General features: G+C 44.6%; 1 protein-coding gene across 6 annotated transcripts in view; it reads left to right on the forward strand.

Moving 5' to 3' along the window:
* The window catches only part of Ubac2 (UBA domain containing 2), a 147660-nt gene that overhangs the window by 90716 nt on the left and 31559 nt on the right, over window positions 1–25385 (forward strand). For 4 of the 6 annotated variants that reach the window (NM_001034937.2, XM_063274473.1, XM_063274474.1 and 1 more), the window contains 2 exons: window positions 7737–7860; window positions 18226–18273. In NM_001034937.2, coding sequence (NP_001030109.2) covers window positions 7737–7860; window positions 18226–18273 — 172 coding nt within the window. The remainder of the gene's footprint in view (window positions 1–7736; window positions 7861–18225; window positions 18274–25385) is intronic. The other 2 variants (XM_006252509.5, XM_039093541.2) reach the window with 2 other exon arrangements.

A 25385-nucleotide genomic window follows, 5' to 3' on the forward strand; every position in this document is an offset into this window, starting at 1 on the left:
GAGGAAAAGTGTAAGTTTAATACTGGTGTCTGCCTGGAAATGTGGTATCAGGGGTGAATCTGAACAGTGGTGTCAAAGATGGGTGTCTGGGGTGAGGGAGAAGAACCTTGCATGTAAGCTAGTTATATTTTCAATGGCGAGGACAACTGACTGACTCAGTAACAGTGGACATGGGAAGATCAAGGACAGTAGGGGGACACATTACTGATGAGTCCAGCCTCAGTGTGTGTGGTTCCAGAGAGACCTGTTCTGGTCCCATGATGCTTTGGGCTCACTCCTGGAACCCAGCAGGTACTATATTGCATATAGTACTCTGAGCAAGCCAGAGAGGTGGAAGTCACCCATGCCCACCTGTGATCTGGCCTGTCATACCTGGGGGCTGCTTTTGGAAGGACAGGACTCACTTGTGCTGGGACTGGCTGGTGGAGGACAGTGATTGCATGAACAGAGAGTGCTTAGGCCTCACAGGACTGCAGCCCCACCTTCCTGCAGAGTGAGTGGGGCCTTATTCTGCTTCTGTCAACTGTCCTTATTCTGGGGAATAGAAGATGGGTCAGAGGATGGGGGCTAGAGCAGACTTTCAAGCCAAACCCACAGACAGCTCTACCTTGTTTAAAATAGAATATGCTTTAAAAGAAAAAGAAAACACTTTGGTAAACTGGTTGATTTTGAGGGATGCTATAGAGAGAATTGAGTCTTTTTGATAGGAAATTGTAGCCTTATGCCCCCAGAGACCTTAAAAGTTTTCAAAATAACATTTTATGTATTTCTTTTGCATGTGTGTGTCAGTGTGCTTGCGCATGTGCCTATAGCATGTGTACCAGGGCATACATAGATCAGAGAACAACTTTTAGGGTCAGAGTCTCCTCCCCTGCCACCTGGATCTTAGGGACTGAAGGCTTGGTGACAAGTGACTGCCCACTTAGCCATCTTGGCAGCCTATCAGAGGTGGGCACTCTCTTGGCCCAGGGTTCTGTAAAATTGCCTTTCAGCTATACTGTCAAAGGTTTGCAGAGAAAAACCAAAGAGCAAGCACCTTGTTATGTATAAAAAAACAGGCAAGTGAGAGCCAAGATAAGTCACCTGATGACAAGGATGCAAAGACTTTGTGACTTGATAGGTAAACTTAGCATAAATAACCTAGAATCAGTTCCCTTTAGACACCATTGGCCCAGGATGTGGCCAAGTGCAAAGAGCATTAGCGAGTGCCAGGCCCTGGCTTCTAAACCTAGCACTGCATACAAGCAAATGGGATTGGCGCATAGTAGCAATTTTCCGTTTGTGGAAAGACCATCCTAGTGGGATACTTTTGGAAGACCCAGCTAGTTAAAGCGGGTTTTATGGAAAGTAGGATCCATCATCTTTTTTTTAGACAAGATGGATGGCCCTAGATTCATAGAGATCCACCTGCCTCTGCCTTCTGAGTACCAGAATTAAAGGATATGCCACCAAGCCTGGTGGATCCACCCTTTCTTTGGTATAAAGTAGTCTAAGGTGTATGAAGAAGAGTCAGAAGCCTGCAGATGCTCCTATAGCTGGGTGTGAGGTAAAAATACTAGGCTCACTTTGTTGTTGAAAGTTACAATGGCGTCTTTAGCAGGGCTGTGCTATACTGGTGAACTCAGTGTCCCATAAAAGTGAGGTGGCATCTGTGTAAAATGTTTTCTTTGTTTGCTCTCTGAAGTGTGGTCCTGAGTGTGTAACTCAGTAACTAGTAATGGTACTAAAGGAATAAATCAGTTATCTACTAACTGATTTTCTCTCTTCTGTGCTTCGAGCTCTTTGCTTAAGATAAGGCTCCCAGAAGTTAGCTGTTGACACTACGTTAAAGGTCACTGTGAATGATTGTTACCAGTGTAAAGAACAGATGTTGTCAGAAAATAAGGAAAAGGGAAAAACTGGTCAGTGACTAATAACATTATGGTATTTTGTGACGCCTTTTGTATATAGAAATAGCAACACAAATTTTCAGCAAAACAACCCAGATAGTCCTGGTTTAAAATGTGTGCCTTTGCACTGTTCCCACATGTGGTCTCCTATTTAGTCATCATTTGAAATGATACAGTGATTAGTGTCTAAGGACTTTTTACACTTCTCTTGCTGGATAAGATACAAGCTGTGGGCACTGAAATTACTGTCATTTATTTTCTGGGAGGGCAGAGGTTATGGCGAACTATAACCTCAAGCAAGAGCTGTGCTTCTGGCTATCTAATGACGTCATTTTTATGCTGCATTTGCTGATAAATGTAAAGAGAAGAGCTCCTGTGAGCTGAGACACCACAGATGTGGTGGGGGGGAGGAGAAGGCAAGGGGGACCCAGTGCAACTGTCTAACAAAGCAGGGTTTTCTTATTTTCTAAGATTTGCTTTTTATCATTTTAATTAATGTGTGTGTGTAAGTGAATGTGTGTGAGTGCCCATAACTAATGTGTGTCTGTAAGTGAATGTGTGTGAGTGCCCATAATTAATGTGTCTGTGTAAGTGAATATGTGCGAGTGCCCATAGAAGCCAGAAGAAGGCATGTGATTGTTTGGGGCTGGATTTGCAAGCAGTTGTGAGACACCTGATGTTAGTGCTGGGGACTGAACGCTGGTCTGGGTGAGCAGCACCCCCTCAGCACAGACTCTGTCCCTGAGGGTTTGGTATTTATCAAAGAATACCAGGCCTTTGTCTTGTCATGTGTGTGGGATTTTTTTGTTTGTTTTTTATTGATCGTTTGTTTGTTTTTGAGGCATGGTCTTAATGTGTAGCCCTGGCTGTTTTCCAGTTTACTGAGATCCCCCTGCTTCTGTCTCCCAAGTGCTGAGATAAAAGGTGTATACCATCACACCTAACCATATTCTGAGTACAAACATGAAACTTTGCTTTAATCCTATTAAAAGTGATGAACTAAGGAAATATTTTTAAATTATAGATTTATGTGTGAGTATTCTGCTCACTTGTATATCTGTACATGTGTGTTTGGATGGCTGTGTTCTCTGCAAGAACAAGTGCTCTTAACTGCTGAGCCATCTCTCCAGACCCAGAAAGTTTTATATTTTCTCTCTTCCTCCCTCCCCCTCCCCCCCACCCTGTGGTGTGTAACAAAAGGGAAATTCTGCTATGCTGTTCTGCCATTTCTTTAACTTGTTATTGATCCTTTGTGAATTTCACACTGTGCACCTGGTCCCACCCCTCTCATCCCTTCATACCCTCCTTCCACCCTTGCAACCTCCCCCAAAAGAAAGTAAAGAATAAAGATAAAGCAAAACAAACAAATCTCATCCTGTCAGATGTAGTATGTCACAGTGTGTTCCACAATGCAGCCTTCTGTCCAAGCCTCTTTACTTGCAAATGTTCATTGCTTAAGTCCTGGGACTGGTTCTAAGCCTCTGGCTTCTGCTACACTGTCAATACTGGATGGGGGAGAGGCCCTGACTCCTCTTGGAGATACTGTTGTCGCCCTGCATCATGGAGATCCTGCGGCTTTGGATCTGCAGGACCAGCCCCTTCATGTGCTCTAGCAGTTCATAGATGGAGTAGGTGTTGGGGTGGGCCAACTCAAAGCCCCAGATCTGGGCCTGGGTGGTAGCCAGGTTGGTTAGCCTGTCAGCTCTCCCACATCCATGCAACCAGGGCCAGCTCTACTGTGCTGCCCAGGTGAGGTTCAGGGAGTGCTGCAGCCAGTGAGAGGTGGGGCCAGCTCTCTCAGCCATTTAGGGACAGGACCAGCTCTGTGCAGGTCTTGGGCATCAACATGATCCCAGGTCACAACCCAGACCAGGGGCGTCCACATGGTATTTGGTGGTAACATGGGCCATGGACACACGCCTGCTGTTGTATGGCCACAGACCCATACATGGCCCTCATTGGCAACACTGGCTGGGACCTCACTGTGGCTGTGTGTGTCAGGGCTGGTGACTCACAACAGGTTGCTCCCCTCCCTCCACCCTCAAGTCTCCAGTTCCACTTCTCTTTCTATCCAACCTCTCCACCACATGTTTGCACATGGTAGTGGCTCCCCTGTGTGTGGGCCATTAGGTGGGCAGGCTTCTGGGTGGTGTCTGCCTGCCCATGCTACGTGACAGCAGACCACTATTCTAGTGTAAGGGAGATTCATTTGTTGTACAAATATGTATGGAGAAGGACCAGCTCTGCAGAGTGAGAAAAACAAAATGGCCAGAGTTAGTTAGGCAGTGAGATGTCTCAGCCCAGTGACCTGACTTCAATCCCTGCATCCCTCAGTGGAAAGAGAACTCCCAGAAGTTGTCTCTGACACCCACACGTGATCTATGGTACACGCTCTCCCTCCCCCACAAGAGCAATATTTTTCTAAACATTTAGAGGCCAGCATCCCTGTCTTGTCTTTGTTTTCTAACTGGGAAGAGAGGTGCTGCATCAGCAGACCCCACAGATTGGGAGATTGGGAGGTATCCATAGGGAGGGAACGCAGTAGGATGTAGTTGTGGCCCGGGAGGGCTGCTCTGCTCTGCACAGATTGCTGCGGTCAGAGTTGAAGAAGGCGTGGTGGGAGCGGGCACCATGGGGCCGTGCTTGAATCTGGCCTTTACTGCGGTAGGTGCCCTTGGAGGCGTTTAGGCCTCAGCTGACTAACTCGTTCTACTGGATGAAAAGAAAGGAGCTGCTTAATCAACTGTGTTTAGGGCAGAGTTAGGCAAAATGTAGTTCTTTTGTTTGGCATTTAGAAGTTGCTTTGTTTTTAGTCCACCAAAGAGCCATAGATGCAAGAAGTTATGGCCTGGGCTCCTCATTTAGAATAAGGAATTATGCTGGTCTAGCAAAGTGGAGCTGACAGATTGTTTCCTAAGGTCTGTCACCTCACTACCCGGGAAGATGGCTGCATCCCAGTACCCAGAATGATGTTCCTTCAACTGAGTGGAGCTTACTTAGTTCACCTGAACAGCTGTTGTTTGCCACATTTTGCACCTTTATGCATATTTTGCCATGCACGTAATTGTCATGGTTCATAGATATTACAGCTAGATAGGACTATTGCCCCTCCTTCCCCAAGCTTGGCAGCTTGCATAGTATTTTCTAGAATCATAGAAGGTAGACCACAAGAAAGAGGCTTTCAGGTCAGATCCAGCTCAAGTCACTGGAGTCCCTGTGTGTCCTGTGGTATCTTCAGCAGTTGATAATCCCTATTGCTCTGGGAGTCATCCAGACTACCCTGACTTTCTACCCAATCCTTCTAAAGGAGGTTTCTTGTATCTGGTACTAGAATTCTGTTACTCTGTGGTTCTTGGGGAGAGCATTGCCAGCCCAAGTAGCTTACCTTCCTTTAAGATAAATGCACGTGCATGCGTGTGTGAGTGTGTATACATGTATATCTGTAAATGCACTTATGCATACATCGTATATAATATTAGGTACATGTAGAATATTGTAATTCCTGGAGGCTTTATCAAGCAGCTTGAATGTTACTTGCTTCCTCTTCTGCTTTGCTGTCCTTCGCCTCCTGCAGTTGGGGGGCCTCCCTCCCAACATTATCAGTCCACATTGCATGTCAGATCACCTGGATCCAGGATTCTTTTTTTCATGGTTGCTTTGGCTGTTTGGAGTTTTCTGGTTCCATAGGAATTTTAGAATTTTTCTTCTATTTCTGTGAAAAATGTTGGGGGTGTTTTGATGGGGATTGCATTGAATCTATACATTGGTTTAGGTAGGATGGTCATTTTCATAATATTAATTTTGCTGATCCACAAACACAATGTCTTTTCATTCTCTAGTGTTTTTCTCGATCTCTTTCTTCAGAGCTGTGAGGTGTTTGTTGTGTAGGTCCTTCACCTTCCTCAGGGCTGTCCTGAGGTGGTTTGCTGTCCTAGATGCTCCTGAATATGGGAGTGTGTCTGTGATCTCATTTTCAGCGTATGGTTTTGGTGTTTACAAAAGCTATTGGGTTTTATAAGTTGCTTTTATATAACCTGCCACTTTGGGGAATTATTTCTAGAAGCTTTCTGGTAGAATTTTTGGGATTTCATATATGATATTCTCTGCAGATTGAGATGGCTTGACTTGTCCTTTTCTTACTGACCCTTTAATTCTCTCTTGCCTTATCACTCACTGCAGCTAGTCCTTGTGTCATTGCACTGAGGAGTGGGGCTGATGGGCAGCCTTGCCTAACTGTGTGTGTGTGTGTGTGTGTGTGTGTTTCTTGTTCATACCTGTTAAAGCTGCTTTATGTTTACGTTCTCTGTCTGTCTGTCTTACTCCTTGCTCCTTGTTTGTGTCTGTGGTAGTTTTGTTTTCAATATTATAATTGAGAAGAGAGATTTGTATAATATAGTTGATATCAGAATTAGAAAATGTACAAAAGACAATAGGGATACAGTGTTGTGGGGGCAGGAGTGTGCTGTGAAAATGTTTCCTTATACAAGTGAAAACTAGTTCTTGTATTTTCCTCATGATCATGAAATGGTTTTTGTATTGATGCTGTTTCCAAAATTAGAAAATATTGGCCAACCAAGTGTTTAATGAAAATGATTACAAAAATATGCCCAAATTATTCTGCTGTTACACATGCATGTGTATACACAGAGAGAGAAGGGGATGGAGGGAGAGAGAGGTGGGTTGACCAAGCAAGACACACAGACAGACCAACAGACACATGCACAGTTCATGTATGCATACACACGTGCAGACATACATGTTAGGCGAGCTAGTCTGCAGTGTTGGAAGGAGCTCCCTAAGGAGCTTCTTGCTCGTGGTGAAGAAGGATCCTGTTCCTGGCATCTTCCTTGACATGCTCAGTGCCCAGCTTACTCAGTAAACAGCCAAACTGGTGACTCTGGGGGCCAAGAGGAAAGCTGTTATCCACAGGAGTAGTCAGAGAAAACCAGGAAGAGCCGAGCAGGGCCATGGGAGAAGTTTGCTAAGCAGGGAAGTAAAAAGGCAGCTCTGGGTAAAAGGATAACCGGTGCCCATGTGTACCACCCAGAGGAGCCTGTGTTCAGCAAGCAGCTGTCAAGGTGTGTGAGTAACTGAGGGAGGGAAAGGGAAGACGGGGCGAGCTGAGCACACTCTCAGGTGGTCCAGTGACTTATCAGATACCTGTCCTTCAGCGGAGCCTTGACCTTAGTGGGAAGAGCTCTCATTTTCAGTGAGGATAGCCAGCAGGTGAGCCTGTGATGGGGAGAAGCACTCGTTCCCTGTCAGCCTGGGGCTGCCACTGTTCAGACTCACAGAGAGCACTGAGATTGTCCAGGGAGAGACGAGAGCAAGAAGAAATGAAACACGAGAGTCCTGGGGGGGGTGGGGGTAGGTAGCTTGGTGTCGGGAGTGGTTGAGAACCACTTAAGGAAAAGAGTTTAAGGCAAAAAGAGGAAGGAGTTTGAGGAATGGAGAGCAGGAGTAGTAAAAAGTGTCTGGTGCCACGGCACTAGATGACTGGCCAAAGTCTAGCGTGATGGTGTGTTTGAGCAGTATGGATTCTAGCGCTCTCCAGTCTCTTCGGTCAGACTTCGTGTGAACTGAGCCGAGCATCCACTTCCAGTTTACTCACAGCGCCTTATATTTAGTCAGGAGATGCCCAACCATGCACCACTGCTTCAGAGCGAAGATGGGACAGTTGCTGCCTTAACACGTCGTGCACACGTGCCTGTTGTTTTGCCTATGGTGGGTGTTTGAAAACCAGCATGTGTATCTCACATTGAAATGAGTATGTAGTGTTGCTCAGGTGTCTTTCTGACAGTGTCTGAGCCCAATCTTACAGTAGCTTTTCTCTGTCTGTTTGCGTAGCTTGGCGCCCGTGTTCGCTCTCTTTGTGCCATTTCACTGCTCCATCCCAAGAGTCCAGGTGGCGCAGATCCTGGGCCCGTTGTCCATCACAAACAAGACACTGATTTATATATTGGGACTACAGGTACAGTACACATTTTATGTTCACACTTCTCTAACCAGATCTGGGTACTTTTGTCTTTCGTTTTATTTTGTTCTTTTCTCTTTTTCTCATTTGATCTCCTTAAACCATTTCCCCCCCCTAAGTTTGGCTTCATGATCTGTATCAGAGGAAGTGTTACAGAGTAAGAACATCAGAGTGTGGAAGGTACTAGAATACATTCATAGCCTTTAGAGATCTGATAAAAGCTTTCACTGTAATTTGTATCAGTGGAAAGTATTTTCATTTAACCATGCAGTTGTATGCATAACTACATTTAAGAATCAGTTTGAAGTGGAAACGAGAATAGTGGAAATGGAAAATCAGTGTCGTTGCCAATTATTATGTACTACGCCACATACAGAGCTGTGAGAAGAAACCCGGAGTGCCAGCCCATCCAAGCTGAGTCTGTAATACCAACTCCAGAGTCCACGTAGGAGGGTTTGAGGTTCAAGACCAGACTGGGCTAGAGAATAAGCTCAGGGCATCCTAGACACCTGAGACTCTGTCTCAAAATTCTAAAAAGACAGAAAAAAAAAGAAAGGACTAGGAACTGGAGAGGTAGCTCAGCGGTTAAGGATGTATGCTGTTCTTTGAGAGGATCCCCGGTCAGTTCCTAGCACGCGCGCGCACACACTCACTCTCTCTCTCTCTCTCTCTCTCTCTCTCTCTCTCTCTCTCTCTCACCCCACCACCAGCACCACCACCACCACCACCCCCCTGCAGCCTTGGATCCCCAACCCTGTCAGGTAATTTGTAACTGCCTTTACTCCAGCTCCAGATCTAACATCCTCTTTCGACATCTGCAGGTACCTGCACTCACACATAGATAGACAGACATACCTGGGGACACATCTCAGTAGTAATGTGTTTGCCTAGCATGTCCAAGACCCCAGGTTCAACTTCGAACATGCTTCCTTTTTGGCAAAGAAGAGAAGGCAGAAGTGTATCACTCTGGTGCTTCTGTGTAGACTGCTGTGCTATGAAGGCCACTGGAGCCTTGGTCTGACTTTAAACTCAAATTCCAAGGTCATCTCCCTAACATCTAGCCTGTGCCCACTGCTACCTCGGCCCGAGGCCTGTGCTAGAAGACACATGTGCTCTCCAGCTTTCTGACAGGTTTTCTTTGAATTGAATACTGTGTGCTCTTACTCCCCTGCCCCCGCCCCCTTCTCTGGCCTGTTCTTTTCTTTTCCTCACAGCTTTGAATACTGTGTGGCATCCTGCACCACCCTGTGTAGCTTGGCTTTTTGACTCCCCCAGTTAACACTCATAATATTCTTTATCCCACTCATAGACCAGATCCAGCTTCACAGTGAAGTGTCCCCTCCTCTCTCCCTTCTCACCCTTAACATTCCCTCCAGCCTCTCCATCCTGCTGTGCATTGTCAGAGGCTCGCCTGGGGCAGGTGTCGGGCGGGTGTGTCCTCACCACTTTTGTAGGCAAGCCTCATGTGGTGTGTGTAGCCCTCACCTTTCACCCTCTTGACCATGATACCTGGGTCCCCACTCTGTCCTGCTATGAGTTTCTCTGGCAGGGAAACATGTGCCAAGTTCCAAAACCCACTTTGAGCCTCATGGTGACGTCTGAAGTTAGGTGGAAGCATCAAGGACAGAAAGGCCCTTGCTGTATTAGTTATGGGGTAGGCATTCAGGGTGACTGGCTCATAGAGTCATCAGGACCATGGGGTTTTGAGGTTGACAACTTACATCCTCTTAGCCCTATCCAAAGACAGACAGGTCAGTACACTGTCGCAGAGGTCCCAGATCAGTGTGAATCTCTGCTTTATCTCAGCACTCGCATGACCTCTGTAAGGCAGAAGGCCATTGAGCAGAAGTGGGCTTGACCTCTGTAGGGCAGAAGGCCATTGAGCAGAAGTGGGCTTGCGTCTAGTCCTCCACTTGAATGGCAGCCTGGGCTCTCCTCTTGCCAGTTCCACTTCCGTCTTCCCCACTTTGAAGTCAAATGATGGAGGTTTTTGTCCTCTCCTTTCCTCTACACACTCTGGGCGTTCTTGCATATCCTATGTGTGTTTGTGTTACATCTCTTACTGTTGGTGTGTAAGTGTGTACAGAGGCCAGAGGTAGACTCAGCGTGTTCCCTGTTTGCCTGGTACCTTTGCATCATGTGTGTTGTGGGTCTGGACGCAGTCCTCATGCTTCCACAGCAGGTGCTTCATGCACTGAGCCATCTGAGCCATCCGTGCCTGCACCTCACCTCACCCCAGTCCTCTCATACATACGTTTCTGCCTTGTTCTTTCCCCACCGTTGACACTGGAAACCAGGAGTGTTAGAGAGACACTGGATGGTGGACAGGTAAATGGCCTTAACCATTATAAGAGCCAGAATGCATGTTTGGGGCACACATGCCAGTCGTTGGGGTTGGCTTAAAGAGTAAGTGTGAGGTGCACATTTGCCCACATGGAGTACAGCTCAGAGGCACACTCAGACCCTTTTGGAATGCAAGCAGAAACTTGGTTCTAAGACAAGGAGTGTAAGAGACCAGAGAAATTATTAATTTTTTGTTTTTTTACTGACAAAATGACAGGTTGCTTTACTCGTATATGAGAGGTGGGTGGACAGCAAGCACAGACCCATAGAGCAAGACACCGTAGTCACACCTCCTGTTACTGCCCGACCCAGGGAAGCACTCAGGGTACCCTCCTCATTGGCTGATGAGAAATCCGAGTTCAGTACATGAGAAGCTTGGAGAGCAGTGCTCAGCTCAAGAATGTGGCAGCTTGTTTTGGATTCCTCCTCTCACAGAAGTGAATTATAAAGTCCCTGTCCTCATAGTTCCCACCTGTGTTGTCATGAGAATTGGGTGTTTGTAAAATGAGTTCATAATCCTAGCCCATATAAAAGACTCACAGTCCAGCGATTTTGTTTACCAGCCGTAAGCCTAGATTGGGTTTGGAGCTATTCTAACTTACATCCCCAGCTATAAAGTCCCTTGCTCCTTGCTGTTTGTCCTGGCCACATGATCATGCTCCATCTCCTCTCATGGCGGCCTTCTCCATCTCCACCTTCTTTCTTCCTCTTTTCCCTGTACCTGCAACTCCCCACTGTATCCTCAAGCCCCTCCTTTCTCTCACTACTGCCCAATCATAAGCTGTAGCCTTTTATTGACCAGTTAAATTGTAGAGCAAGGTTCACATAGCAGCATCATTTGGTGTATATGAGGATCTGCTTATATGGGGCAACCATATCTTGAGGACCAGTATTTAGCATTAAAATATAAGCAGCATCAGACCACTTCACTATAGTTCCCCTTTTGCCTAAATAAAAAGGCTCTTTCTCTTCTAATAATAAACGGCATACAGTAGGAACAGTTATGAGAACCGTTAGGTAAGGGTTGCATCCATAACGTCCAGTCTGTCTGTATTTGGCAACTTAGATGAAGTGTTCTATCATCTCTTCTATCTTGGTGAGCTCAGAGTTCTGTATCTAAGTAATTTTCTATTCTAACTTGTATTGCCATTCTAAAAACATCTTCTTAGACCTACAACATCTTAAATCCTAAACAACTCAAGCTTATAATAAGACTGAGTATTTAGTCTTCAACCAAGGTCATCAGAGACCTGACAAGGAGTAAATATTTCCTGAGTCAGCAGGAAGTGCAGACACGCAGCTTCTGAGACTGAGAATTGACAGACAGCTGGCTGCCTAGATAGCTACCCAGTATCTCTGTAAAGGTGACGCATCCATCTTCAGCCTTCTGGCCAGGATATCTGACAGACCTTCTGTGAAGCCAAAATTATTAAGGGCTTGCTTACCCTGTCTTGGCAGAGCTTGGCAGTCAACTTCCCTGCAATATTTGTCCTTTCTGGACAGCATTTTGTCTGTAGTTGAAGCATTTCCTTTGCCCAGTGGCTAGCTTGCTACAATTGAAGCCATTCCATATGGAGGTTCTTCAATATGCTTCATCTTCCAAGTTGAATGGGGCACTGCAAGGAGCTGACATATCTCGGTGTTTTTAAAAGCCTTAACTTAATAAAAACAAGCATCTTTAAATGCCATTTTTGGCGAGTCTCTGATATTTTTGAAGACCATCTCTCTATTCATAGTATATCTGGAAAAGCAAATGTTGCCAATTACCCATTGTCTGTTCAACTCAGGATGTATATTTCTGTGATGATCTGGACTAGTACCTGACGACTAGTATCTGACATGATCATGAGTTTGACTGATTGTCAACTTGTACTTCTTAACCATCCTGACAGTTTGTAATGGCAGCTATTAACCAGACTGGAGCTTTACATTGTATCTTAAGTATTATATAGAAACAACATCTCATATAGAAACTGAAAACATATGTATTATGTACATCAAAACTGTAAATTTGTATCCATATACAATAACATAAACCAATGTAACCTTTAAATATGTATCAGTATACAAAACTATATTCCAGTATAATAAAATATAACCTCAATTTTGTATCAAAATTCAAAAGATCTATACTAATGTCAGATTATGGCTATAAAATATCTTTTGGTTTAAGAGTAGATTCAATAATCTACTTCCCCCCCTTTTTTTATTATTCCTATAATATTCCTGTATTCTCCCATTTTTCTTCTCAGCTCTCTTCCCCTTATCTAAGAAAAGATAGAGAAACAGAAAGGGAAAAGGAAATCCCTGAATCTAACCTCCCTATTTTGTTTCCCCCTTGTTAAGACCATAACTGTTTGTATCCATCTCCTTAAATGATGATAAACTTCAACCTCAGTGAATGACCAAAATTTCTCCACCCTACCTCATGGGAAACAGTTAAGTCTTAAGAAAGTCGGCTGTAGCGATTATTGTCCAGTCTCTGTATGCTGAGAAAGTTGAGGTTTAAGTGAAGTCCTGACTGGATTAGCTGCGAGGCTGGATCTAAAGTTTTGAAGTTGCCCTGAAAGCAGGTCTTGAGATGAAACAGCGTTGTTCAGTCTGAGGTAGGACTGGGCAGGAAGGAGGCTGCAGCCGTACGCGGCAGCCTCTCCAGCATCCCTGAGGGAATCTTGTCAGGGTTGCTTTTCCTTTTCCTTTTTTCCTGTGAACGTGAGAGTTTTCAGAGGCAATGCATATTTCTGTATTAACATAATGTATGCAATGTTCAATGTTTAGATCAGTTAAAGATGATTTTCTGCTCCTCGTTTGAGCAAATGAAAGACATCTTTCTTACACTAGTTTGTGTTATAACCAAAATTTCTGTAGATCTCCATCCGTGGCACATGAAAGGATGGCAGGAGGAATCCTGAGGATGTTTGCAGCCAAAGATCTCTTGGCCATGCATAGCTCAAGTTGTGGCTGGAGACGTTTATATGGCCCAGGCAGTTCGGACTTGCTCCATACAAGGGACCAGCATGGGCGTTGCTTGCTTTGGACCTTTTGATGTTGTCTTGCTCTGCAGCCAAGATCTTCAGGAGGTCTCCCTCCCCTCTCATATCTGGTTCTTATCAATTTGGAAGGAACCCAACGTTTTTCTTTTCGTGTGGAAATATAAGTACGACCTCTCCACCAGTGTAACACATTTCCTGTTTTCCATTCTGAGGTTAGGACAGTTTAAAATGAACAGGCTGGTTTAGTTCAGCAGTTTTTCCCATAATCCAGTATCTCTCAGCAGCTATAGGTTTGGTTTTTTTTTTTTATTAGAATTCAAAAAATTTAAAGTTAATAAAGCACTATGTAATCTATCTCTGGGAGCCTTTATTACCCCTTTTTATTTGTTAAGCGTCTCTTTTAAAGTATGATTGGATCTCTCCACAAATGTTTGCACTGTAGGATTTAACCTACAATATGTTTTACACCGTAATATGTAAAAAAGATCGCGTCATTAAATTTATATGCTGGAGCATTGCCAGTCTCAATCTGTCTAGGTATTCTCATAATGGCCATGATGTCCAGTAAATGAATAATTACAGAATCAGCCTGTTCAGAAGCTAAAGGAGTCGCCCATTGAAATCTTGCATATGTGTCTATAGTATACTGCATATATTTAGTTTACAAAACTCTGTAAAATGAAGCACATCCATTTGCCAAATTTCATTCCTTTGGGTACCCTTTGGGTTTCTTCCTGCAGGCGGTGGAATTTAGTTTTACAGGGAACAAGTAGGACATGCCTTTACAATCTCCTTGGCTTCTTGCCAAATGATAGAGACTTGTTTCTTTAAAGTTTTGCTCTTAACATGGTGTTTTTGAATGAAATTCTGAGACCTCTAGTATATTTCCTATCAATAGCTGATCAATATCTTATGCCAGAGGGTCTGGCATACCTGTATGAGATCTGATGTGTGTTATATACAATGGATGGTTTCTATTTCTGATCACGTGTTATAATTAAATAATGAAGTCAATTCAGAATCATCCTGAATAAGTTCAGCAGTTTCTATACTTAAGACAACTCTTTTTGCATATTGAGAGTCATGACTATATTAAGAGAGTCTTGAAAATCTGATAATACCGTAAGGATTGCATTGAACCCTGATTTTTTAACTGATTTGTAAGGACTCTCAACCACCTTTATACTCTGTCTTTCCTGGTTTATTTGCATCAGCATAAAATGTAGGGGCTCTAGATATTGGCTTTCCCTTTATTATAGGAGGGAGAATCCAATTAGTTCTTTTTATGAACTCAAGTCGCTTGCTTTGAGGGTATCTGCTGTTAATCTCTCTCAAGAGATCACTGCATGCCCTTCCAGTGTTCACCTTGTGCCCACGACGAGGCAGTCTCTGCCTTAGTAACAGGCACCACAGTCTCAGCTGGACCCATTCCACCTCACTGACAAAGTCTCATTTTTTTCTCTTTGGTATCAATTAAAAAACTTGTATAAGTTTTTAATTTCTTACTCTGCTTATGTGCTAAAAATATCCATTCTAAGATAGAGTGTTTCCTCTGCATAAGAATTCATGTAGGGAAGATGAGTAAGATGCAGGGCAACTTTGGATCAATACGGTAGGGACGTGTATCCTGTAATTCCTTTTCTAGCAGAGCTAATTCCTTTTTAGCCACATCTGATAACTTCCCCAGGGTGTTTGAGTCTTCCTTTCTTGTAGGGTTTGAGATAAACTGCTTAGCTCTAGAGTAGCGGAAGCAGTGCTTGCCGCAGCTGGTTAATACCTCCTGTTAGTTTCCAGAAGCCATTAGGCCTCCTTGATTGGTCTCTCCTGATTTGTACCTTTTGTGGCCTAACCTTTTGTAGACTTATTTTATATCATTGATAACTAATAGAATCTTCACTTTGTATTGTCTCAGGGGTAATTTGTAATCCCCCAAAAGACAAGGTTTTCTTTATTTCATCAGTCTTTCCAAGGTATCTGTATCTAAGTCAGCCAATAAGATATCTTCTGTATAATGGTAAATTACTGATTGAGAAAATTGTTACAGATTACCTACAATGGCTGTTGTACAAAATATTGGCACAAGGTAGGACAGTTTCACATTCCCTGTGGTAGGACCTTTCAATGCTATTTCTTTATTGGATAACTTATAGTAACAGAGAAAGCAACCTTTCCCTGTCATGTTCATGTAGAGGAATTATGAAAAAGCAATCTTTTAGATTAATCCCTATGATAGGCCATTCCTTAGGCAACAAGGAAGGCACGGGGGTTCCAGGCTCACTCACTGTAGAGAGCCCATTGGCTGAATAGTCTTGTTAATTGTTCTCCTCCACTTGCCAGCTTTCTTTTTAATGACAAATACCGAAGATTTCCAAGGGTTGGTGGACCCTCTGCTGGACGAGCTGCTCTAGTGCCTGCAGCTTTTCTTTTGTCGTAGACTAATGTTCAGTCCACGGGTGGTCAGCCGGCCACCTCAGTGGTAAGGCTATTGGTGTTTTATCAGCTTTGGCTCCCGAGTGTAAGGGTGAAGTGTCAGCCTCTGCTCTATGTGTATGGGCAGTCTGTAATTCTCTTCAATAACATTTTTAATTAATTAATTTTTTATTAGGAGCATCACCTGTTTTGTGGCTTGCCTCTAAAGTTGGAGTGAAGTTAGTGTGTATTTTCCATTGTTGTAACCGATCTCTTCCTCAGGTTTGTAGCTATATCAGCAAGCATAGCCTTGATTTTCCTACCTGACCTTCGGGCCCTGTGTATTCCAACCATTTTATCTCAGATAAAGTCCCAACTCCTTGAAATTGGATATCTACCTGTTGAGGTGGCCAATCTGGAGGCTGAGATTTTGGAGAGATAATGATGCCTGCTCCAGTGTCAACCATTCCTTCCATTTCAATATTAGCACCAAATGTAAAATGAATTTGTAGTTCTGGCTACCTGTATAAAAGACACATAATCCAGGTATTTTATGTATGAGCTGTAAGCCTAGACTGGGCAAGCTTAGAGCTCTCCCAGCTCATTCCCCAGCTGTGAAGTCCCTGTTTCTCCTGGCCGCATGCTCATGGTCCATCCTCTTTTCTCTACCTGCAACTCCCACCGTATCCTCAAGCCCCCCATCTGCAACTCCCACCATATCCTCAAGCCCCCCCCATCTGCAGCTCCCACTGTATCCTCCAGTCCCCCCCCATCTGCAACTCCCACTGTATCCTCCAGTCCCCCCTACCTGCAACTCCCACTGTATCCTCCAGTCCCCCCTACCTGCAACTCCCACTGTATCCTCCAGTCCCCCCTACCTGCAACTCCCACTGTATCCTCAAGTCCCCCCTTTCTCGCTCCACAGCCCAATCACAAGCTCTAGCCTATTATCGACCAGTTAAATTGGAGAGCAAGCTTTACATAGCAGCATCACTTGGTGTATGTGAGGATCTGCTTGCCAGGGGCTACCACATCTTGACGGCCAGTACTTAGCATTAGAATGCAAGAAGCATCAGACCAACCCAGTTCAGGTGTGCACTGACCTAGCCCCATGCCAGACTAAGGAAGGCTAAGTAACAGCAGCATCCACAGCTTCTTCCCTTTGAGCCAACACTGGGGCAAAGTCTACAGCTTCCTTCCCTCTGTGTCTGTCTGTGTTTTGTGTTTCTGGGTTATATGTACAGAGCCCTGAGGTTTCTGTCTAGCACATTGTTAATCTGAGCTTTGCTATTTCAGTCCCCTGTTTATTCCCTCCATGATCCTGAGCTGCCAACCTAGCCTGCCAAAGCTAACCATGAAGCCACAGGATGTTTCATTCATATAGGGAGACTTGGAGTTGCCTTGTGATTTTGTTTTGTTTTGTTTTAGAACCCTGAGCACACACCTCTCAGATAAAAATTTGGAAATCAAAAAAAGAAATTATAGAAGTTAGGTTCAGTTCTTCCTTCTTGCCCCATGCTCCCAGAAATAAGACTCAGACCTTAAAATACATTTACAAATACCTTAGCCATATAGCCAGGCTCTCCTCCTACTAGATCACAACTAAAATAATCCATTTATTTTAACCTGTATTCTGCCATGGAGCTGAGTACCTGTGCTCATGTACCATGTGTCTTATCTCCTCAGACCTTCCCCAGGTCGATCTTTCCATGTTTGACTCTATCCCAGAATCCTTTCTGCTTCCTGGATGCCCCTCCTTCTATTTCCTGCCTAACCCATAGGCCATAGGCTTTTTAATTGACAGGTGATGTATCCATACAATGCACAAGATATTCTCTCTACAAGAAATTTCAAGAGGTCTAATTCTAATGCCCCTCATATCAGTTAAAACTTTGTTCCTAGTAGCATGCTCTTTTTCCCCCAAATTTTAACAACTTTATTTTAATTTTTTAACAAAATGTAATAAATAAAACAAAACCACCACAACGAAGTTGAACAAAGCAAGCCAACAGTGGGAAAAGAACCCCAAGAGAAGTCACAAGAATTAGACTCCTATTCATTCACATATTCAGAGTCCCATAAAAGTACTAAACTGACAGCCATGATATAGACACAGAGGACCTGGTGCTACCAGCTTACTCTTATCCTGGGTGAACTAGAATGAGGGCTCTCATCCCTGAAGAAGGGTCCTGTAGGGTGTGGACTTAGATGCTGGCAAGTTCTCTGATGAGAACGTTACATGAAGAGATACTGCGGGTCATCACCAAGCACCCAGTGTGGGCAGTGACTGTTCTGCATTGGTGGTGGATTTATTTGTGCTCGTTTCTGTAAGTCAGCTAAGGCTCGTGAACAAGAATGAGCAGCGCCAGCTTCAACATGTGTGTCATCAGCTACAGAAAGCCTGGGTCGTCAGTGAAAAGATTTCCATGTTATCTCCTTCTTAATAAACAGAATTGCTGTGCCTTTACTTTTACACTGCTTCCCTGAATTACATGCATGGTTAATCCCTGAATTACATGCATGGTTAATATGTAACTGAGGGGCACATGGAAGTGTGAAGTGAGTGCTACGGCTGCTGGTGGACTTCATTTCAGTTGCCTTTTGTTTTCTTTTGTAGCTTTTCACCTCTGGGTCCTACATCTGGATTGTAGCCATGAGTGGACTTGTAAGTGTCATTTTTTTTAAACCTCTTTCCCCTGATCCCCACCCCTCCTCTTTTTTTTGAAAGGAAGAAAAATAGAAAATAGAAAAAAAGTGTCATGCTTATAGATTGTGAGTAATGCACACCTGTCTTCCTCCTTCCTTTACCCGGGTCAGACTAGCTCCATACTCATTCCCTCATGACTCAAATAGCACAGCTACACAGAAAATCAAAGTCAAGACAAAGGAGGCCGGTTTGTCTCAGTTTCCAAAGTTACTTTGATGAAGGTTTTAGATGAGGTTTTTGTCAGTGCTGGTTTTAAAGGGCATTCGTAGTCTAATTCATAGCAAGAAGGAAATGACAGAGAATGAAGAAGTTGGACCTGCTTGCTGGAGAGCAGCTCTGCTGCTGGACTTGTGTAAGGGAAAGATGAGGTGACTCGCAGGTCAGGTGTGTGTGTAGCCAGAGAGGGAGGAAGGGAGCATGCTGCAGCGCCTGTGGAGGGGATTCCCTTCTCTCTCCCATGTCCACAACGATTCATTACACTTCAGAGGAGACATTTAGAACAAAATTTAGGAGCATGTGGCCAAGTCGGATGCTTTGTGACTTGAATGTAAACCATAAATATATGAAAATCTAGAAAGAAAATAGTTTTAATCTCTTTCTTGAAAAAAGTCTAAGAAAAGTACAGAATAGATTTATAGGACTATGCACAACATCAGAGGGGACTTAGATGTAATTATGCCACACTGCAGAGCCTGGCACCAGTCACTTTTGTTTGCTGAAGGAGTGATTAGGACTCTGAGCCACCTTGAGTTGTCCTGAACCCTCTCAAGGCTGTCTTTAAACCTGGTGTTAAAGACATTTCAGATAGAATGCTGTCATTCATTGCCCTCAACTGATGTGCTCCCAGCTCACTTGCTCCAGATTTCGATTCTGTGAATCAAAAAGCAAAGACTGTCTCCTCCTTATTCCATTGTTTACTTGGAGCCCCATTCATAGTGAGGCTCAGAACTCTGAGACAACTGGCCTTCCTCCCCTCTTCTGATTGTCTCTCTTCCCTCTCCCCTCTCTTCTCCTTCTCTCTCCCCTCCCCTCTCCTCTGTCTCTATCTCTCCTCTCTGTTCCCCTCCTCTCTCTCCTCTCCTCCCCCTCCACTCTTCCCTCTCCTCTCTTCCTTCTCCTTTCTTCCCCTGCCTGCCCTCTTCTCCCCTCCCCTGCCTTCCTCTCCCCTCCCTTCATGCTTGAGACTGGGTTTTATTCTGACCCCTGATTCTCCTGGAGCTTACAGCTGCCCCAGGCTGCATCTGATGTTCTTGAGACCTGTGGCACTTTCCAGTCATTCTGGACCAGTTTGCCTCCAGGCCACAAGCCTTTCTCTAGTGTGGCTCATCCCCACTGACAGCTTGTCATCGAGCTCTGCACTAAGGCAGGGCCATTCAAGGCCTACTCCACCTAAAGCATGTGGGAACATGAGGACCACCTTTTGTCTGTTCTTTTTAATCAAGCAAGGTTCTTTTTCTTTAATAACATATTGTGATGCATTTATGTAAAATGTCCCATTTACATTCACTATTCTGTTGTTAGCCTTTTGGTGGTAAATTAAATTCTTGCTGTCACCTCAGAGTTTCACTGTGTGACAACCTAGGCTCTAGAGCTGGAGGTATGTCTCTCAACTGTTGGGCCTTCTGTTTCTTTCTAGTCCAAATTTTATCAGAAGGTACCAAAGAATTTCTAACATAAAAATACCCACACTGGAATAAAAAGACCCACACCGTGTTTGGAATAGAATTTCAAAATAACTGGGCATTTTAAGGAATCCACTGTCATTAATCATTCATGAACCAATTGAATTTTCTTTTACAGTAATTATCTCAAAACAATTATATATATATGTATATATATAATACATACATATATATGTATATCTGACAAATCTTCATATTAACCTTCTTTTTATTTTTCCAGCTTACAGTTAATACCTTGTTTATTTCCAATGACTGACCATGAGCTAACTATGTATGGTAGAGCTCATTTGTGGCAAACCCCCTTGCACCCGTTAGGTAATTAAAATAGAATGATTAGTAGCGATGCTGATTGAAGCTAGTTTTCTCCATGCTATGCTGTACATGCTGGTGCTTGCTTCCAACTTCCTGTGTTCTTTTTGACTTTATCAAGAGATCCCACACTCTATGATATATGTCGCACATCACATGGTGTAAAGATAAGGATGATTATACAGTGGTGTTTAATTTATAAGCAAAACATGATGATGTACACCTACAATCCCAGCACTCAAGAGGTAAAGGCAGGAAGATAGTGAGTTCAAAGCAAGTCTAGGCTACAGAGTAAGGTCCTGTCTCCAACAAACAAAACAAGGCAAAAGCCCGTGTGAACGTCTGGCTTGTCAGCCACTAACTGTGAGGTGTCCATGTCAGAGTCACAGATGCTTCTTGCTCAACGTGACTTCCCTTTTCCTTACAGATCAGCTAACTTCCCTTTTCTTTTTCCCTTTGGTTCTAATGCTAAATAAATAACTTCAAAAGTCAAAATTCAGGCTACCAGGAAGAAATGTGTACATAGTGTTCATTGTTGTGAATTTAGGTTACAAAACATAAATTACATTGTTACATTGTGGGTAAGGTCACCACAAGGGTGTGGTGAGTAAAGGTGCTTGCTGCTAAACCGGATGATCTGAGGACCCACATTGTGGAAAGGAAAGGGAGAACAAATTCTTACAGGTTGGTCAGATACACACACACACACACACACACACACACACACACACACACACACACGTATTAAAAGTTATTAACTGTATTGTATATATATTTTCAAAGTTTTACCGTTTAGGAAATAATTTTATTTAACTCTGACAGGTGAGCAGGGCTAGGGATGTAGCTCAGTGACAGAGTGCTTGCCTGTTATGCATAAGGTCCTGGCTTTGGTCCTGCCTTTGTCCTAGCGGGACAAATGTATATAGATCAGCAATTCTTCTCAGTCTGTGGGTCACAACCCTGTTGGGGGTCACAGAACATATATTACAGTAGCAATGAAATGGTTTTATGGTTGGGGGTCACCACAACATGAAGGACTATATTGAAGGGTTGCAGCGTTAGGAAGGTTGAGAACTGCTGATGTAAAACGTAAGTTAATTGTTATTTGTGGTCTTAGAAACCAGAAGCTACTTATGCTCTCCTGGAAAGCTGCTAACTTTGGTTTGAGTTTAGATTATTATATGATCTCTGTCTAACAGTTTTTATCTCTTTTGTTCATTCTTGCATGAGTATCCATATTTCTGAATACGTAGTCCTAGAATATCCAGTGATTAAAAGGACAGGCTAATACCAGGATGCTGTCTTACCACCTAAATGCTGCCCTGTCTTGGGCTGGTCATGGAGATGAATGTGGTGCTTAAAATTGTTACGTGTGTACACATTTGTGTGTTTTTAATGTGTTTACGCTTGCTTGTGGGGGTGCGCATGTGTGTGGAGGCCCAGGCTTTTACTGGATGTCTTTTTAGAGAGCTCTCTTTGCAGATGGACACAGGGTCTCCCTCTCTTTCTCAGTTGCATCTAGGTCTTGCCAGTTTGGCCACTTTGGCCAGCTGGCTTGCTCTGTGGATCGTTGCCACCTTTGTGTGTTGGTGTCACAGGCAGGCCTCTGTGCTGACTTAGTGTTTGTTTGGTGGCTGCTGGGTATCCAAACTGCAGTCCTCATACTTGCTAGCGGTCACATTGGCTGCCCTTTGAGCCATGGCTCCATGTCCACGTGCTTGGACATGTTAGCGAACTACTCTGGCTTCTGAATCACTTTGGTGGAAGACTGAAGAATTGAGGCCATTGTGTATATTCATAATTCTCCCATTCTCATTACACATTAATATTTTATTCTCCTAAAGCAAATGTTGCTTACACTTCGGACTTGAAGTTCTTCTTGTGGTTCTGCTGAGAGCTTTGTGGCCATCTCTGTCCTGCTCTTCTGCATTTCTTGCAGTTTAATGAATCACAGTAATGAGTCATCCGCCACACTAGGATGAACCGTGGCTCCCAAAAGCCGGCTCCAACTCAGTCACAGTTAACATCTTTATCATTAGCTCTTTCCAAGCTATTCAAGAGCAAGTTACCTGGTGCCTCTGCTCTCAGTGTGCGCGAGTGTGTGCAGCTGTGCCCCAGTGTGCTCCTCACTGTGCCTGTTCTCTGCCTTTGTCACTTGCTGTCTACAACACAGCAGACTTCATCTTACGACCAAACAGTCTTAGTGTGAAAAAGAATCTGTCTTACCACTGTAGGGTAGAAATGTACATGGAAGCCAGATTATATTGGACCTTGAATGTGGTTTCAGTTTGGGTTGTTTTCTGTGGACAGTTAGGCTCTTCAAAGTTTTCAGTCAGACACTTCAGATGGCACAAGATTGTAGCTCTTAGCAGGGGCGCTGCACTGGAGAAGAGGGGCCACCTCTCAGTCAGATACTTCAGATGGCACAAGATTGTAGCTCTTAGCAGGGGCGCTGCACTGGAGAAGAGGGGCCACCTCTCAGTCAGATACTTCAGACGGCACAAGATGGTAGCTCTTAGCAGGGGCGCTGCACTGGAGAAGAGGGGCCGCCTCTCAGTCAGACACTTCAGACGGCACAAGATGGTAGCTCTTAGCAGGGGCGCTGCACTGGAGAAGAGGGGCCGCCTCAAAGGAGTCAGCCTCTGGTTTGCCTCCGCCTCCTCTTCACACCATTACCTTTGATGACCAAAAACAATCGTCGTTTGAACATTGTCTTAAAACCATAGACTGGAAGTGCGAGTGAATTCTGGGACTCTGACCCATGTCCTGGGTGGTGAGAGCGCTGTGTGGGTCTCCTGTGTGCCTTCCTCTGTCTTTGAACGTCCCCTTTTCCCTGTGCATTCTTTTCCACAGATATCGTCTGTAGACTGACCAAGCAGGTGCAGGGTGTCAGGGAAAATAACTCACGTGTTGCTCAAGGCTTTCAGTTAAACTTTGGGAATTTAGAAGTTAGACTCCCATATTTAGCAATTCATTGGAAACAAGTGAGAGGCTCCAAGAGGAATCAAGGCTGACTAAAGCTGTGAGGTTGCTTAGCCTTCAGAAGCCCACATGGGAAAGCAGGACCGCCAGGCTCTGAGGGGCTTGCTGCATCCTGACCCCAGCTGACCCCAGGTGCCTGAGCCTCCTAAGAGAAGCCACTCGGTCTGTTGGGCAGTGGCAGCAGGTTCAGCTTACATGGGGCGGCGGCTCACTCAGGGCGGGGGGCGAGCGTGTGCTCTCATCTTCTTACAGACTTCTGGTTCTCTGTTTGGTTTTGTTTTCTTGTTGTTGAGACGGGATCTCACTATGTTTCCCAGACTGGCCTGAAACTGCCCTCCATGTGTCTGCTGTCATCGACCAGTGCAGAGTCTGTCTGCTGGAGCTGGGATCTGAGAACCTGAAAGAAAGCAACATGGCTGTGTGTGTCATGAAAGCAGTGATCTTTTCTAACTTAGTCACATGACAGATAACTCCGAGGATCCCTGGTCCACAAACACATTCCTTGGGGTGATCAACTAACCTCACATTGACTTCACCATCTCACTGGCTCTCATTGGCTTCATAGCGTGCAGGGACTGGGAGGTTCCACAGGACAGAAGTTTTCTGTGTTCCACCCTACCACGTTCCAGCATCTAGAACACACCTGGTCCATAAGAGTAGTCAGGATATATTTTGGGTGAAGGAATGAGTTCTCGGTGGGTCTGCTGTCTCAGAGCTTTTTTGCTGCAGCCCAGATTCGGGGACTTGTGTGTTCCTAGACTTGTTGTGTCATGTAGATGCACTCCTGTTCTGAGAAAGCAGCCTCTGTGTCTCTCGTCCTTGTTGTCAGTCAGGATCCTGAATGTAGGACTGTGATCCACAGGGACCCTGGGACTGCTGCACTCCTGGTGGGTCTCCTGGGGTCTCTGTTGGCTGCTGAAAGGGCCCAGCACCTGGGTCAAGACCAGAGGGCAGGTGAGGTTACTCTAACCAGGAGTGACCAGAGGGCAGGTGAGTTTATTCACACCAGGAGTGATGTTTCCCAGCCAGTAAATTAAATTCTTTATTTGCCCTTGAGCCTTACTTTTTGACTCCCTTCCTAAAAGGGTTAATGGTATGAAAAATCCATTAAGTGTACAGTTGATATTTATGTTTTTAGTGGCCTTAAAGGAAGCAATTTCCTGTTCTATGTCCTCAGGGCTTATGAGAAGATGCCTTCCACTGTTGCCGTATCAGGGCTCCCATCTATAATATAGAGCCGTACGGTTCACAGCCTAGGTATTCCACAGATGTGGGCCCAAGTCGTCTCTCGCCATTTGGTCGCATGACCTGTTTCCTAAACAGAGCTCCTGACCTCCTAGCTCAGTGCTCCATCCTAGATCTGTCTGCCCCTGACGTGTCCCCTTCTGCTTTATCTAGTCATCAGCTGTCTAAGCAGTGGTCTGTGCTGCTGGCACTCACTTGGATGTTTGGACTTCCTGCTCAGGAGACCTCATTAACCCTGGCTTAGTTCCCCTGGCTTGGAGCAATGCAGATCCTAGCATATGGCCTTAATTCTATGATTATGTTTGTGCATGTTTGGGTGTACACATGCGTGAGCACAGTTACCCACTGAGGCCTGATGAGGGTGTCAACCCTTGGAACAGGATTGCCAGGTCTGAGCAGCCCGGTATGAGTGCTGGGAGGTGAACTTAGGTCCTTTGGAAGACAACTCTTACCCCGAGCCACCTTTATTCTGTCTTTCTCCTCCTCCCCTTCCGTACTTCTCTCTCTCCCTCCACCTCCTGTCTTTGCTGGAGACGACATACTGGGCTTCATGAATGTCAGCTGGTTCTCTAGAACCTAACTATTTTTCCCAGCTCATACTCTAATTAAAAAATTTTTTTTCCCAACAAAACATGGCTTTCAAGAAAAACTGTCCCAGGCTGAAGATGTAACTCGGTTGACAGAGTGTGTCTCTAGCATGCATGAAGCACATAGAAACTGGGTTTGGCAGTGCACATCTATAGTGCCTGCACTTAGGAGACAGAGACAGGAGGATCAGAACTCCGAGGTCATCCTATAATGAGTTCAAAGCCAACTTGGCCCAGTGACCCTGCCTCCAAAAGCCAGTGGTGT

Source organism: Rattus norvegicus, chromosome 15 (assembly GCF_036323735.1).
Source record: "Rattus norvegicus strain BN/NHsdMcwi chromosome 15, GRCr8, whole genome shotgun sequence".
In the NCBI taxonomy this organism is placed as follows: Eukaryota; Metazoa; Chordata; class Mammalia; order Rodentia; family Muridae; genus Rattus; species Rattus norvegicus.